We start from the raw sequence: 17,230 nt of genomic DNA, 5'->3' as shown, positions 1-17,230 counted from the left end.
ACCCACACTCCTCATAATAAGAGCACGGATGGCGCAAGCACACACTAAACCCAGACTGAAATTAATTTCTCCCCCACTCTCCATATGGAAATTCAGATTTAATTATATGTTTAGAAATTATATTAGATATGAGGTTTATACACATTGCATAAAACATGACATTTCAGACACGAACACAAGCTTATGCACTCAAATGGATTTACAAAAATATACAAGACTTGATGCTACACAGTGAAAAACTTCCTCCAGTGCTGCTACTCTCCTCAGGATCGGAAAGCGGCACAACACAAGACATACAGTATGAAGGGTGTATGTTCTGTTAAACTGCCATCCCAAAATTCTGGATTAGCAAATATGCAGTTGCGCAAGTTGTTCAAGTACAACACATGCACACTTTTTAAGTATAATAAAATCTTTTGCATGATCCAGTGCATCCATGAAGCATTTTTCAGCCCCCTCAAGTGAGAGGCTGCTGTGTTCATACAGGGATTCTTCTTTTATGTGATTAACACCTTTTTTCTAACAATGGTTAATCTTTAAATTTAAAAAAAACAAACATATTTATCAGTTGAATGAAAAGTGTAATATATAAGAGCCAAGAATAATCTCACTGAGTTTCTGTTTCAAATCTCAATTTATGGGAATCCCAGTTCAGGACAACACAGAACATCTTTTACTTCGTCCACTGCTCCAGAGTACAGTATGTTTCGAATATTTTAATTATTTCAGTAACAAAACTATTTATAATGAATTTCCTGACTTTCTTTATGTATCTATCTCAGTTTCATTACATAACACATTATTCTTATATATGTATTACATCTTCAGTGTATCATACATAGTTTCGTATGTACCTTTTGTCTCTGAAGTCGTGAGTTTGTTATTATGACCTGTCTGTCTATATTTTAGCCCCAACCCTCTCTCTGTGTGTTCTCCAAGATCTCTTCATAAAGCCAACTTTGTGTGAACTCCTGGCTTTTGTCCATTAGCTGAAACAGTCGAAGATACTCCTGCGGATATACGTGACCTGTCAGTATGTCCTCTGGCATGCCCATCTCTGATAAGAGCTTACTCCCGCTATCTGGTGACCAGAGACTGAAAAAAAACAAAAAAACAGATGACAATAAGCTCAGAGGATGTGTCAACTGAATTAGCCTGCATTATTACTATGACATACATGCACAGTCTTCAACTAACAGCAGTTCTTTGATGCAACATGTTCCATACACTGGTTGCAGTAGCTTTGTTTATGTGCACTGCTTACTTGAGTCTGTCAATGAGCTTGACCTTCCTCTTTGCCAAACACTGTTTAACCATCATCAGCAGAGTTGAAGCATTAGCCGGAGTGAGGCCTGCAGAGAACAGATCAGCTCGTGGACGCAGGCGCACCAGGCACAGGTGATCATTGGGAAGCTGAAGGGGGAGAACAATAGGAGATGTCATATTAAATAGACAATACCACTGAAGTTAGCATTGTTGTTATCGAGCCTGCTCTCTTCCTTACACGGCCTCTAGAGCTGGATACACTCTGTCTTGAAGACACCACAAATGAATCCCAGGGCTCCTGCACACAGAGATGAGAAGGTTGACCAATACAAAACTATCAGTGTCTGAGTTTAATGAGCAGAAATGTGGAACTTTTGAGGCACAATCCAAGTCAGTCCTTTCCAGGAGATATTATAAAACCTAACACATCTGCATAGACACCAAAGTGTTTTTTGTCACTCTCCCTCCTACTGTACCTTGTGCAGTAGTTCAATATCACAGGCCATCTGCCAGAGAACACCAAAGGCTCTGTAGTACATCATGTCACCAGGACGTGACACCAGTTTCTGTTAAATATTTCACACAAGGATAAAAGAAACATGCAGATTAGCAGTTCACCAGAGTACCAGACACTACTTTCCTCCAGCATTAACTAGTGGTGGTGATGTCAGCAATGATATAGCAATTGAGAGCACACTCTTAAAAATGATTATTCTATTGACAGATGCAGCAGTAAAGGTTGGTTGAAAGCTGGAAGTGTGAGCCTGCTCATTAAGACCAGCATACGCACTCCCGTTCACTTCATGGCATGGCTGTGCAAATAAGGCCAAATTGATAATCACAGTTATTTATCATGATAATATTTTTTAGTGCTACATTCCTGCTAATGTACAAATCTTTGCATTAAAATAAGACTTAAAACTAATTTTCTTCACCTCAATTCTATGCATCTGCTAAAGGAAAAATACAAATAAAATCGTGGTCAAAGCGCTTCACTTGGTAAACATCCACTTATCGACTGAAAACACAATTTACAGATGTTCCCTAAATGCCTCACATGCAGGCTACACTAGGAGCTACCCTGGTGGCTTTCATCTTCCCACTCAGTTACTGCAATGTAGCAGCTCAGACAGGTGTGCTGTCAAAAATGTATTTAAAATGAGTAAAATACCTCCGAATGTCAGATTTTATACCAAGTGACCAAATGATTGTATATACATGGGCTGTTTTCTATGTGTGGAGTCTTCTATGAGGGGAGCATGCATTTTAAACATTAACACCGTAATTGATTGTGTCCATTTCATTGTAGCAAGCAAATTTTTTAGAAACATTCATTTTAATTGTACAGCTGTACTCTGTGTCCAATAGGCTTACTGGCATTGGTCCTTTCTACAGTTTAAATACTCTTATAGTTTTACCAGATATTCCTTCTCGCTTATGAAGAGGTTGAGCTCTATTCTTCCATATCTGTAGACAGACAGCCGTTCAAACAAAGCGTAAACCATCTTCAGCAGCGCACCACGCTCATTACGCTGAGGTAAGATTCCCACCACCTTCACTGGGACGTCTAGAGAGATGCAAATATGAAAACATTACCAAAGCACACACTTTAAACTGCTGGTACACTACTCAGTGCAATGCGCAGTATTTCAAGTATGTTTTGAGCATAAAAGCTACATACCAAACTATTATCCTTAAACAATGTAAGCTTCTGCCTTTTTTTATTCTAAACACTTTAATCTAAATATTTAAAAATTGTGAGTAGATGAAACAATTTCACTTTTGCAAGATTTTAAGTCTATATGTTCAAGGTTAGGATTCATGTCACTGCTTATTGTATGAAGGAGATTGAGTTTGTTTGCAGTCAGAGAGGCCAAACTAAAGTTCTTCAGGTGTATGTATGTGAATAAGAGGCAATTTACAACATAGTGGTGTCCTCGACTTACTGTAATATTTATGCAGGTGTGTATGTAATTGTATTTCTCACCATCAGTCCAACTAGCTTCTGATATTCCCAGGTCAGTGAACAATTTGTCAGTGAACATGACTGGTGGTTTCACGTGGCCACTGCCAATGGGGTCGAGCTTAAAGTAGTCACAATGAACTACTTCCAGCTGACCATCAAGATGACGTTCCAGGTTCTACAACAGGAAACATAATTTGTTTGTCTGATTGTTGGATTAAGGAAAAAATGTCTGCGGAAGCTGTAGCATATGTCAAAATTTGCGAGGTTAGAACAGGGGATTCTGAAAGTTCTGTGTAAGAATACAAGAAGTTGTCTGATGTTTAGAGATGTTACCTGTAATTCGTGTAGGAAGGACCTGTCGCCCTCAAGAGCCACAATTCTCTGAGCTCCAGCATTTAGCAGTGTCCTAGTTAACACCCCAGGACCTAAAATAGACAGACACACGGAGCCTATTAATAATCAGTCTTTCACAGACAAGAATTATTTACATACATGCATATATTATTTTTACTATTACCACTCCTCCATGGAAAAAATATGTTTATTTCGTCAGTGTCTGTGCAAAGTTTGATGAACGTTAAACAAATGCAGTTTGCATTTTACAAATACACACCTGGGTTACATTCGAAGATAACGGTTTTAGAATCCTGTAGTTCAGGTCCTAGACTCTCCGTTACTAAATTAGCCAGGTCTGGTTCCACTATGAAATGTCTAATTTTTTTACAGGTCAGCGCACGGCGTACATTATCCTCCACCTCTCCAAGGTCCAGGAAGTCATACCGGCACAGAGGACGACGCTGGCCCTGTAGACAGACGTAGACACACAATCGACAGTATCATGAGTGAAAATGATTTGCAACAATGGACAGTAATGGAGTACAAGAACTGAAATATAGCAAATAAAAATAATTTTGTGGGCAAACTACAGTTAGTTATTTATAGATTTCAGAGCAGATCCTTGTGTATGTGCCATGCACCTTAATTATCAAGGAAAATCGCTGAACATGGGATAATATCTGACAATAGTAACGAAAAGAAAGCTGAAAATAGAGAAGACTCCAGGGATGTTAGAGGTTTTTAATTCCCCAAGTAGGGAGTAAGTCCACCATAATGCCTTGCGAGGAGCTAAAGAATGGTGCTAGGAAAAAGCATCAACTTATTTGAAATGGTTGTAAATACTACAGAACATTTGCCACTCTTATAACCTTACTAAAAATGCAGGAATTTATCAATAATATACATCTCATTTGGAAAAAAAAATACATAAACTCATATAGATATCATTATTTCTACACATTAAGTGAAGAATTAAAGTCTAAAGTCAAAACAAGAAAATGACCTACTTGTACAGCTGCAGCAGACAGGTTCCTGTGTGTGAGTGCAGACGAGGGGGACGTCCTTTCTGCATGGGGCTGTTGAGAATTTGGACCTAGCGAAGGCCGACCAGGACCCAGAGATAGAGAGTCTAGGCTGTAGGCCCTTCTATGAAGTACAGGAGCCCCAGGAACACAGAGACCAGAGGGACCCACAGAGGCCAACACTGTCTTGTGCAAACATGATCTACTTCTGATAGTCTGACAGCAGGCAGAGCGCAGCATCAGCTCCACCACTCTACAAATCTGGGTGGACATGGTGGATCAGTGGACATATGGCTCAACAATTAGGAGGAGGAGGGAGATTTAGGGACCTCTTTGAGAGGTCACTGCCTAGAGGAAATGGGACAAGAATGAACAACGACATTCAGTGACAACCATTCTTTTAAATTATTGGATAACCTGACAGAATGAAGTCCCCAAAAAACGTCAACTAGCTTGGTGTTTAAACGCGCCCCTTATAAAAGTCTATTAAAAGTTGATGTTCTGGGGAAAAAAATAGTTAAGTCGATCTCATACGAGAAGGTAGGTTTAGGTTTTATGCAGTAAAGCGAATCCAACGTCTGTAACACGTGTGTACTAAACTGGGTACAATCAGTTCTGTTAGCACGTGGGGGGTTAGGATGGGTTGCATGTCTTCTTATTCTTAGCATGCAGTAATTTAACCTTGTCGACTTCACTGCAGAATTCACAACAGGAGTGCACAGACTTTGGTCATCAGGTTGCCAAAGAGATGAAAAAAAAATAACTTGACAGACTTTCTATCAAATGATCGGGGTTTATAGGCACAACATCAAAGTTGTTAGCTCACCGGCTAGCAAAGCACTAGCGTCACTGAAAGGCATTACACGAAACAATACTTTAATCGGGAGAAACTCAAGCATACCTCTCTGCAGAATGGGTTAAATTTCCAAATCTGACGACATCGGCAATTTAAAGCTGGCTCTTGTCTGGTGGTTCGCTGGTAAAACTGCGTGACATTGAACGAACAGCATCCTGACCCTCCGTACGTTGTTTTTGCAACTCTCGTGGTGCTGCAGGCGCATGTGATTGTCGTCATTGTCAGGCGACTCTTGTTTGGACCAATCACAGACTTGAGGAAGTAGCGAGCTAAAGTCCATGGCTAGCATACGAAAGTGAACAAAAAAAAATTATAGGTAAACGAGGTTACGTTTAGGTCAAGCATTATTAGAAAGATGCCAATTTCCTAACAATATGCATTTAATGCAACACATTTTCTTTGCATTGAATTTTTTCGGTAGCAAATAAACGACTCCTTTTGTCAACGTCTGTTAGCATATTAGCATATTTTTGCTACGGAAGTAGACAAAGGAGCGCTGTCAAAACCGCACGCTGCTGTCTCTCCTGTCACTTCGTATCCTGGTGAGAGGAGAGAAGGTGTCGCAGTGAGAATCTCCAGCCTGTCTGCTGTCACTATGGCACGCATTGAAACATCCTCCAGCAGGCCGTATCACCTGGTCATCTTCGGAGCCTCCGGTTTTACGGGACAGTTTGTGGTGGAAGAGGTGGCCCGGACTGCATCCGAAGGTCCGAAAGGGAACCTGAAGTGGGCCGTGGCCGGCAGGAGCAAGCAGAAACTGGAAAAAGTTCTGGAGCAGGCCGCTGGAGTCCTCAGTATGTATCTGAGCAATCTTATTAGTCGTGCATGTAAACGCAGATTGTTTCTAGAAGTAGTTACAAAACAAGGATAACCTGTCATTTAATATATTAAAGTCAGACAAGGCAAGAATATTGCAGTTTTAGCTATCCTTTAATCAGAATGTCCAAGAATACTTTTCCAAAGAAGCACAAAAAGAAATTGCTTAACTCGGACTCGGGATGATAAAGCTATCTAAGTTGAGCTCTGATGGTGATTCGTTTGACTGAACTCCAAAGTGCAGGCGATGTTGCAACAAAAGTTAGCTGAGACACAGTCACATATGACATATTGCTATATGCGGTTAATTGGTCAAATCAGATGGAAAATAAATGATCAAATTAATTTATAAAGCATTTATTTCTGTGTTTATCAATTGCTTTGTAGAAAACAAATCTACATCTAACTGAAACTGTTAGGAGGAGATGGTTTCTGTTTCATGTTGTGAATGACTAATCCATTTTTAAAAGATATTATCTGATGATCAGTTAGGTTTGGACTGCAATAATTGCATGTGGATATTCCAAAAATGTAGGTAAAACCTGAAAGTAATGATTATTCTAATAACCAGTTTATTTATTGACTATTTCTTTCAGTCTGATTAATTCAGTATTTCTTGTTTAAATTGTGCAAAACATAAAAATCTGGACATTCTGCCATCTGAGAAGCCAGCAAGTTTTTGCATGTTGCTAGACTGAAAACTTAATGATCATTCAGTTATGTAGATACATGGCAGTTGATATATATTCTATGGGTCAACTAATCAGGTAATTATCGTTTTAGTTCCAACAGAAATAGAAATATAATTAACCTGAATGATTTTAATGTGCAGAATGAAATATTAGTTAATTACTGAATATATTTAGCATGTCACTAATTTCACAACTTGTATCTATGCAACACTCTAAACATGGAAAATTAAATCCATCACTAGATCAAGACCAGGCAGCAATACTGTTGTCATGTTAGTAATGCAAGTTTCCAGAGGATTAGAAAGTTATTCAGTTGTCGCCGCTCTTTGGCTGTCTCTTCAGGGAGTGTACAACAGCTGATGGAACATACCAGCTCACTGTACAATCCCTGTCCATGGCAGCGCACAGTCTGGACACTAAACAGAAATTAGTTTTTTCTCCCAGATGCTTAAAACATTGACAGTTCCATATTTAAACAGCCTGTATTTTTAGTAAAGCAACTTCTATTGTGTGTAAATGGTTTAGAAAGACCTTATCTGAGACGTTTCCTCCAGTGCATTCCTTATCTGCATTCTTGTAGCCCATTTTGTGTTGTTTCTTCTTCATTTACAGTGTGTTACTTTTCACACAGATACATCCAACAGTGCATCACTCCTGTCTCCTGATTTTAGGTGGTGCAGTGAGACTAATTTAGTCACCCTGAGCATATTTCTAATTATTGATTGAAAGTCAAACCCCAGTGGGAATGAGACATTTTGTTTTACTTTCAAGCCGCCCCATAGATGCTACTACATGTCAGTGACAGTTTAAACCTCATTACTGCTGTGTGTAACCATAAAATTAAAATGTCTAACGTCCCGTGTAATCATTTTATGTGCGTTACTTGTCTCAACCAGAACAATCTCATCAGTACAACATATACCACAGTGCTATAGTCGGCTTGTTCCATCTTTGGAGACTTTTAATTATTTTCTGTTCACGTTTTAGGCCAGATGTTGCTCATTCACCCCGTTATTCAAATATAGACTTTCAGAGGACTTTTATATTTTTATGAAGCCAAAAGGACTAAGTTACCTGCTTTGGATCTTTGGTTGGGTAGTACTGTAATGGTAGTGGCACAATGAGTTAATACCAGACATCAAAAATACGTCTTTTCATTGGGCTTTAAACAAATAATATGCCATAATGAATATTTTTAGTTATGTGAATTATGAATCTGAGAATTTTTATTACAAACATTTGGATATAAATATGTCTCTGTGTGTGCAGGTAAGCCTGAGCTGAGAACAGAGGTGGACGTCATCGTGGCAGATGTAGGAGAACCAGACTCCCTGGCAGCAATGTGCAAACAGGCTGTGATTGTTCTCAACTGTGTGGGGCCTGTAAGTAGACGATTCCACTGAAATGTGTGCTCCTGTTTATTTATCTTTAACGCACAGAGCTCCCTCCATCACATGACAGAGACTAGTCCTTCCTCACTTAGTCTCACAACGTTGGCATCTCCCCCTGGCATCAGTGTAGCTTATCAACTTATCCACATCCCTTTCTCTCTCTCTCTCCTCTGTGTTACTCCCTCTCTCTCTCTGTCTCTCTCTCTCTCTCTCTCTCTCTCTCTCATACACACACACACAGAGCAGCCTTCGTTTACACAATGAAGGCTACTGACTTACAGTGTACAATAAGTCATATTGTGTTAAAGTGAGAATGGACAGTAGGTTTCCAGCACTGCTGCACTGCAACTTGTACATCGTCTGGGTTTGTGTTACAAACCAAATTCCACTACCGCAGTAACCACCACTGTTGCAGAAAGCAGCGGTTTGCCAACTTTATTAAAACTAAAGCACAGAGTTTAGGTCAAAAGGATGCAGATGGTTCTGTTTTTCACCTCAAGCCATCTGTTTTTCACCTCAAGCCATCCATTCCCTTATAACCCTTATGCATCTATATAATCTTTTTTTTAACAGTTTTATTTATTCAACATTTTTGGAGAAGACAGGCACAATAATACCCACATCAACATGAACTACAGACAGAACAATAAGAGAACAAGATGAAAATGACAACAAAGACTAATAAACAAACAGCCAAAAAAGACGTCACACTTCCCCGACCCCAGGGTGCCTCAAGACCATCAACTGCAGACTGCAGTATAATCAGATAAGATGGCTCAATCCTCTCCTCTGCTTTTTCCAGCTGCTGTTAGCCACACAACAATGTTGGACTCCTTTATTTCCAAATAAATTCAATAAAGTGATCCAAAAATTCTGCTGATCACTGAAGTCAGGACATTTCCACCTCATAACAACCAATTTCTTGGCCGCAGTAAGGCCAGCAAGAATGTCACTGGTACAGATACAGTCACAGTCCAAGGAAATATATCTGACAACTGAGAGGACACCCTGTTCCCAAAATGAGAAAAAGACAGTGACTCCTCAAATATACGAAGAGATGTTACAGGAGCCCCTAAGGAACACATTGTACAATAGGAATCAGCCAGGAGAATGTCTTATATATTATTCTAAGGAACAGGAACTATGGGTGTTTGTCAGTGATAGTGTGACTTGCTCTGCAAGTTGGTCTGTACAGTACGACTTGAGTGAAGTTTGTGCAGAAAATCAACCAATTGAAGATTACTTTAAAAGGTTGCAAACAGAAGGTCTACTCATCAGAATCATGTAGCTCTCGTGTAATTAGAAATACATCCTTTGGGAATTTTAAACATGTGAAAATACTTTTCTTTGAACTTTTTTAGTGTGAAAAAGATCAAAGACCTGATTAATGGCCTCTGTCTTTGAACACGCAAATATTTTCCTCTTCAAAAGCCATAACCATCGGATGAAAAGGGATTCCTGCGTCACCGAAAAGTTGTTCTTTTTGTATGTGAAAAGGAGGCTCTACATTTCCACATTTATTTTATTTTATTTATTTAGACTCAGATTTTAGGTGAGTTGAAATAAACTTGAATTTGAAAACAATCTTAAGATACAAACTCATTTAACATCCAAGAAATCTAACACTGAGCAAAACCCAGTTTTGAGTGTAGTGGAACTTTAATATTTATTCATTCAGTGACTTCTTTATTAGGTACACCTGTAAAGAAAATTGGGTTTGTGATTTAGGTAATAAGTGGTGTTGCACTGGACAGTTGTATATTGAGAGCTGTCTCTAATAGTTAGCCGACCAATTTAGAAACATGAGGGTAAAAAAATACTAGACAGACATTTCGGTTGAGTTGTGTCCAGTACAATAATACTGCCTCACTTTGACCTCAGTAATAGAGGTACAGTTGACTTAAAACCTTTTTGATAGTATTAGATCAAACAGGACATTGTCAAGACCATTTATATATATATATAGACTGTGTGGCAGATCTGTTGTATTTGCTTCTTGTCGACCAGTTTGCACAATGAACGAGTTAAACAAGAATTGCCTTCAGACCTGGGTTGCGCAGTTACACATTTTTCTGAGTTTCTGTGTGAACAGCCAGCGATGAATCATGTCTTGTTGCAACACTGGGACACCTGAATGTAGCAGGTATGGTTCTGGACAGATATAGAGAATATAGACACTGGAAGGTGAAAATAACAAGCTGCCAACTCGATGTGCAGGGACTGTAAAGCCTGGGTGTTGGCTATTGGCCAGAGTCAAAATAAAGTGTTAAAGGGTATACGTTAATTTGTTTGTATGTGTATATCTCTGTGACTGCAGTACAGATTCTATGGTGAGCCAGTGGTCAAAGCATGTGTGGAGAATGGAGCGCACCACATTGACATCTCTGGAGAGCCTCAGGTATGTATAGTGCCGGAGTGTATGTGTGCATGTATATTTGTCCAGGCTTTGGGTTGACATGTACCAGGGTAGATACAGTCATTTCAACATGGATGTCTGCTTCAGAAACACTTAATATTTCATCACCTTCACCCCCAACTAAAATGATTGAAGCTCTTAACTCAAATATAAATACAGTATTTTATGCTTGAATAGTATGGATGTTGAAAAGACTGACTCCCCTAAAATATTCCTTTTTGTATGGTATTTTTTGACTTTATCAAGTTGTTCAGTGAAGCTGTCACTGGGCAGAGTATAGATGTTGCCCTGCAGTCATCCTAGCATTCAGCTTTGAACTTGTTTGTGTTTGGATTAAATAGGAGACATGCTGATTTTCATGCCATAGGCTGTTAGACAAAATTATCTCTTAAGTTGGCATTACGACAACTGCTCCCTTGCTGTCAGGTGCTGGTGTGTGTAATGCAACATGTCTCACTGAAACACAGTCAGCACTGTGACAGCCTGACTTGAGGTTTGACGTGGGCTTGGAGGCTCTGAAAGCTCAACAAACTATCCCTCCTTCAGCACAAAACTAGTATAAAAAGCCATTATTTCTCTTCTATTAGATATAGTTCTATCTGTTCAGGTTGTTTGTGTTTTAAAAGACTTATTTTTGTCATCATTTCATGTTCAGTCTTCATAGCAAAAATGGCAGAGTTGCAGAAAGTCTCAAATCTGAATTAGGCAAGAATTGCACATTTGTTTACTTCTGCTACTACATCTTTGTTTATGTGTGTTTCTGTCTGGCTGTATGCAGTTTCTGGAGGGCATGCAGTTGAACTACAACAGCCAGGCAGCTGACAAAGGTGTGTACATCATTGGAAGCTGTGGATTCGACTCCATTCCTGCAGACATGGGAGTCCTTTACACCAGGGACCAGTTCAAGGGTATGCACATATTAACATGCATGCACGCACACACACACACACACACACACACACACACACACACACACACACACACACACACACACACACACACACACACACACACACACACACACACACACACACACACTAGAGTTAAAACTGAAGTCCACTCTGACACTGATAGGTAGTTAATGATTTATTCTTTGTCATATTATCTTCTGCCAAAAATTGATGTGTGTGTGCTCGCCTGCAGGTACGCTGTCTGCAGTGGAGAGCTTCCTAACCGTCAACTCAGGGCCTGAGGTATGTAACCATATGACCCATAAACCCATAAACTGGGCCAGCTTCTTGTTATCTGTGCCACTCTCACCTTCTTTTCCTGAATTTTGTAGAGTTGTTTCTCATATCTGTGTGGCAGAATCACATATTTTACTTACACGTGTTTTTTTTGCCCTCTAATAACAGTATTAATGGTTTCCATGTTTTCCCCCTTTGGTTGTGTGTGTCTGTGTTCATCTGTCAGGGCGGATGTATTCATGATGGCACATGGCAGTCAGCCGTGCATGGTTTTGCAGACAGCCAGAAGCTCCAGAGTCTGAGAAGGAAGTTTAATCACAAACCTCTCCCTACTGTTGGCTCAAGGCTGAGACGCAGGTAAGAAAGGCAGTAATGCTTTTTTTTTTTCTCCAAATAATCCATTAATTTTCCTTTAAATTTGCCTGCCTCGGACTTTGTATTCAGAGAAGAAATCTAGACCAATCTAAAAGTAATCAGAAACACTTTAGAGACAGTTTGTCATTGCCAGAGGCTATTGTCAAGTCCTGTCCCACCCTATGTTTTCATATTGAAGAAAGGACCCCTAGAAAATGTCACATCTAACATTGAAGCCTCCAGCTGTGACCAAGTTTTTTTTTCTGTTCATCTCTTCAGACTGCATTGCTTACAGCAAAGACAATCAAGCAGTGATGAACAGTGCCATAATTATGTTCTTAGAAGCAGCAATGGTATATGGCTGTTACTGAGAAAAACAATAATAATAATAATAATAATAATAATAATAATAATAATAATAATAATAATAATAATAATAATAATAATAATAATAATAATACATTTAATTTGTAATGCACTTTACATTTGAAAACAAATCTCAAAGTGCTACAGATAAAAACATCAGAGAAGATGTGTAATTTACCTGGTAACTTAGAGGGATATTGATTTAAAGAAGTAAAAAACAAAAAAAAGCAATATCTGAGATGATATTTTTTCTTTTTAAAACACTTGGGATGGTGAGACATACACTACTGTTCAAAAGTTTGGGGTCACTCAGAAATGTCTTTTATTTTTGAAAGAAAAACATTTTTTTTCGGTGAAGATAACATTAAATTAATCATAAATGCAGTCCAGACATTGTTAATGTGGTAAATGACTATTCTCACTTGAAACGGCTGATTTTTTTCATTGAATATCTACATGAACGTCTAATGGTGTTGAAAGGCTAATTGATGATTAGAAAACCCTTGTGCAATTATGGTAGCACATGAATAGAAGTGTGAGTTTTCTTGGAAAATCTGGGTGACCCCAAACTTTTGAATGGTAGTATGTATTATTAGAATATAATAAATTAGGTGTTAAAGAGTGACTAATACGTATTAAGTACGACTTTAATGGTTGAGGAACAAACCTGTCAGTGCTCTCTGGTGGATAAACTATGTAACATTTAGTGTTTGAAATTGCGATTATTTGTTGTTATTTGGGTGCCATCATTACACTCATATGTTTTGATAACATGGTAATAACCAGTAACATTGGTCTAATTTATCTGTTGAGCTCAAAATTTGGTGAAACTTATAAATATGTAGAGAATTCCTTATTTTTGGACTTAAGTCTGCTAAAGTGGAAACATCCTTATAGCTTAATTCTTCAATACACACAAAAACATGTGCTACTGTTTGCCCCACAGATATTTTTGTGTCGTCTTTGAAAATGTTTTTACAGCGTGTGTCTGTGTGCATTTGTAGGGGATCATTGTTCTTCAGTAGTGAGATCCAGCAGTATACGGTGCCCTTCATGGGCTCTGATCCCTCCGTTGTGAAGAGAACCCAGCGCTTCCTGGTGGAGGAACATCAAGCCTCACCAGTTAGTCTCATGACTTTCTTTAATCTATTTTTTTCTTTTCTGCCCCTACATTCAGTCTTATATTTCTAATTAAGATGTCAGCACCATGAATGCAGCGTTTACATTAATGTGTGTTATTATCAACCCCAGGTCCAGTATGGAGCATATGCAGGAATAGGAGGTGTCGGGAGCATAATCAAGTTGATGTTTGCTGGCATGATGTTCTGGTTCTTGGTTAAGTTCAGCTTTGGACGCAACCTGCTCATCAAGGTAAACTTCCACCACATCCATAAAAACACAACACAATTTTTATTTCACAAGTTACTATAGGTACATATTCCACAGTACAGTGTAGAAACATGTTGTTTGGAAATACTTTGATGCTCATATCTGTATGTTTTTTTTTTGTACCTGCATTTTCAGCACCCAGAGTTCTTCTCTTTCGGAGTTTTCTCCAAAGCTGGACCAACTAGAAAGCAGGTAATGCATTGATTAAATTGTATGTTCAGCATAAAACTAATTAAGATAAAGAGTTATGTATGCTAAGGGGAAGGTGCTCTGTTCTCTGTTTCCTGTGGTGTATTAGATGGAGGCTTCATCCTTCCAGTTTGCCTTCTATGGAGAGGGCTACACAGAGGAGCAGGACCCCTCACAGGGAAAACCCAACGCCAAGATCCGCACACTGGTTCAAGGACCAGGTAAGCAGTAATGAATGATTTCTGTATGATGCAAAGCTCTGCCTTTGATTTAACTAAAATACTTGGTTTCCAACATAAAACAGCTTGGCTTGTTGTTATTAGCTGGTTGTTGTTAACTGGTCAGCATACAGCAGAATTAGAAAATACTTTATTAAACCGTCCACGAATGCAAGACACATCAAAACATTGCCATAGATGGATGCTGACTTGTTCCTGTTCTGTCCAGGCTGGATAGTGCAATAAATTAGCCTAGCATGGCTTTCCTTGCTGACTGTCTTTCAAAGTCTAAAACTGTCTTTGGTGTTATTCAGAGTGTGGATACGTGGCAACACCCATTGCCATGGTGCAGGCTGCGCTAACAATCCTCAACGAACCCACAGCCTTACCCAAGAAGTGAGTAACCACACCTCAAACCTGCTGCCTGACCTGAAAATGACTTTATACTCAAATGCAAATCACACCTTGAACTTGTCACTTTGCACAATTTCTTGAGGTTTTTCAGTCAATCTAGCCAGTCTGTGCAAAATGGCCGTTTTCAGTTCTAATGGAACTGTGTAGTTGATGGTCTATGACAAACCAGTTTAATAAGTTCATGCACTTATATGGTGATTAGAAAAGTCATATTGTGCTCGTGCCAAACTTCTTAAAATTTTAATGGGAAAGGGATTCCGTGAATCTCACTTTATAACATTTCTAGGTCTCTGCATATCAAATTCATGTTGGTTTTAATTAAATTCTTTTTTTCCCATTTTCCAGGGGAGGCGTTTACACTCCAGGAGCTGCTTTTGCAAAAACCACACTAATCGACCGCCTCAACAAACATGGCATCCAGTTCTCTGTCATCTAAACGTCATCACCCCTCTGATGCCGAACTCCAGGTTTTTGTGAGCACTTACTAATATGCATTATAACAACTGGGAAGTTTCCAGCTTTAGAAGAGAGCCATTTAATTGCAAGAGAGAGATGGAACACCCTAAGATGAAGTGAACGTCATCTATGATGGTGCTTTTGGCATTTATCCTTTTCATTTAATCAAAAACTTGCCAGTCTCTTTTCGGCTTGAATGTAATATTAACATTCTGCTTGTAAAACAAATAGCACAATTGTGACAGTGTTTCTTTGCCGAGGATGAAAAAAGAACCGTTGTGTGTAAATGGGTTCAGCATGGTCCTCCACTAACATGATTATTGCCAATGAAAGAGGAATTTGGGACAAAACCTGATTGACTTCATGTCTTTAAACAGAGACAAAAAAGTATATGTAATGTTGCTCTGTCATTCCTAATTTTATGTAATTAGACTGAAAGAGAAGCATGAACTTGTAAAAGACTGGTTATTGACATGCTCTACAGATAGAAAATCCAAATCTGTTTAAACAGAATGAGCAGATTTTCTAATGGTACTACATCCATAACAGCTGCATTACAAAAGTCTGTCACACATTTATGCTGGAGCCTGTCAGATTTAAACAGGGTTAGACGGTTGGACCGGAGTTAGAAATCTTGTGTTCCCATCAATGATCCGTGTTACCAAACAATATTTTAGGCTGATGTTAACTGTGATGATTTTCTGTAGCTTGGTTCAAGGAGGGGAGGTAGGTGTAAAATGGGAGCATAGCACTACTGAACTCCATTAGAAGAAAAATGTTCTTTAAAAAGCTTACCTGAAAATACATCAGATGTTATTATGAAACAAAGGAAAAAAAACCTGAACTTCTACACTTTTCAAGTGTTCTTGTAGCACACATAAGTTTCATATGTGCAAGGACAATAGTCAGTAGACTAACATGACAGTTGTACATGTTTTGTTCTGATTCTGGCCTGTTGATTAGAATCTTGTTTGCTTGGTTTCAGACAGTTAACAATCAAACTATCCTTTCTTGAATGTTCCTTTTTGTCTGAATGTTATCAGTGGTTTGCTGATCCAAACGTTTGCTTTAGAGCCTTGTCAGAAAATGCATCCAGTTGCTTGTGCACCAAACAGCATGAGTTACTCCTTTAAACTGCACAAATTCTCTCTCCTGATTAGATGTTGAGTGAAACGATTCTTCTTTTTAAAACCAGAATGTTTTTTTTTTCACTTCCCAGGACTGGAATAGTTTTACCCACAATGTTGATCTCAGTGCAGACTTGTGCATGTGACAAGCTATGTTGTTGTTTTTTTTCCTGGTTATGTTTTGGTGTGCTTTGCTTTGTGAGGGACTCATAAATAAAGCAAACTCTGCAAATATTAGTCTTGTGTCTTTCTCAGCGCACATGTAAGTAGTGTAACCCGTTACTCTAAAATAAGTAACTGGTTCATTTTCAGAATATATCTGTAAACTAAAAACCACAGATCCTCAACCTTATTCACACCATAGGTCAGTGGTTTTAAATTTACAGACATCTGGAATATGAACCAAATACTTTGCATTTTCCAAGAAAGAGGGTGTCATACAAAATCACACGGTTAGCTTGTGAACTACAAGATGGTGTGTGGTCATGCTCAGGGACACACTCCATTCTTTTACCACTTTTATTAAAGGCCTAAAACTTAATTCAAACAGAAGGTACTGCATTTTACTTTCTATTCCTATTATGCTGTAAAGCGAGAATTTAATTTTCCTCTATTAGCAGAGAGCAGTGGCACAAGACAGACTGTAGAGGTCAGTAGAGGCTTTCAGCATCCTACACAAAATCTTGGTTCACTAATGTGCTGATATCCAAAAGATTAGAGATTAAAATATATAGTGCTTTGATGAAGGCCAGCATTAAAGATATCTTAC

The 17,230-nt window shown here is 38.8% G+C and overlaps 2 protein-coding genes across 2 annotated transcripts; one reads left to right on the top strand and one right to left on the bottom strand.

Annotated features, from left to right (window-relative positions):
- Positions 1-79: 79 nt before the first annotated feature.
- On the bottom strand, positions 80-5,656 carry tfb2m (transcription factor B2, mitochondrial). Its single transcript, XM_023294397.3, has 10 exons — positions 5,492-5,656; positions 4,576-4,938; positions 3,846-4,035; positions 3,566-3,657; positions 3,254-3,407; positions 2,685-2,833; positions 1,743-1,832; positions 1,505-1,564; positions 1,265-1,413; positions 80-1,095 (listed from the first exon to the last, which is right to left on the bottom strand). The coding sequence occupies exons 2-10, from the start codon at positions 4,861-4,863 to the stop codon at positions 906-908; spliced, it is 1,362 nt and encodes a 453-aa protein (XP_023150165.1). The 5' UTR covers positions 4,864-4,938; positions 5,492-5,656; the 3' UTR covers positions 80-905.
- Positions 5,657-5,917: 261 nt separating this feature from the next.
- On the top strand, positions 5,918-16,698 carry LOC111585013 (saccharopine dehydrogenase-like oxidoreductase). Its single transcript, XM_023294392.3, has 12 exons — positions 5,918-6,240; positions 8,224-8,336; positions 10,663-10,743; positions 11,540-11,669; positions 11,905-11,954; positions 12,175-12,305; positions 13,673-13,790; positions 13,920-14,039; positions 14,193-14,249; positions 14,356-14,467; positions 14,779-14,860; positions 15,224-16,698. Exons 1-12 carry the CDS (start codon positions 6,042-6,044, stop codon positions 15,312-15,314), a joined length of 1,284 nt encoding a protein of 427 aa, XP_023150160.2. The 5' UTR covers positions 5,918-6,041; the 3' UTR covers positions 15,315-16,698.
- Positions 16,699-17,230: the final 532 nt, after the last annotated feature.

Source organism: Amphiprion ocellaris, chromosome 1 (genome assembly GCF_022539595.1).
Source record: "Amphiprion ocellaris isolate individual 3 ecotype Okinawa chromosome 1, ASM2253959v1, whole genome shotgun sequence".
In the NCBI taxonomy this organism is placed as follows: Eukaryota; Metazoa; Chordata; class Actinopteri; family Pomacentridae; genus Amphiprion; species Amphiprion ocellaris.
This window is presented reverse-complemented; position numbering and strand designations above follow the sequence as displayed.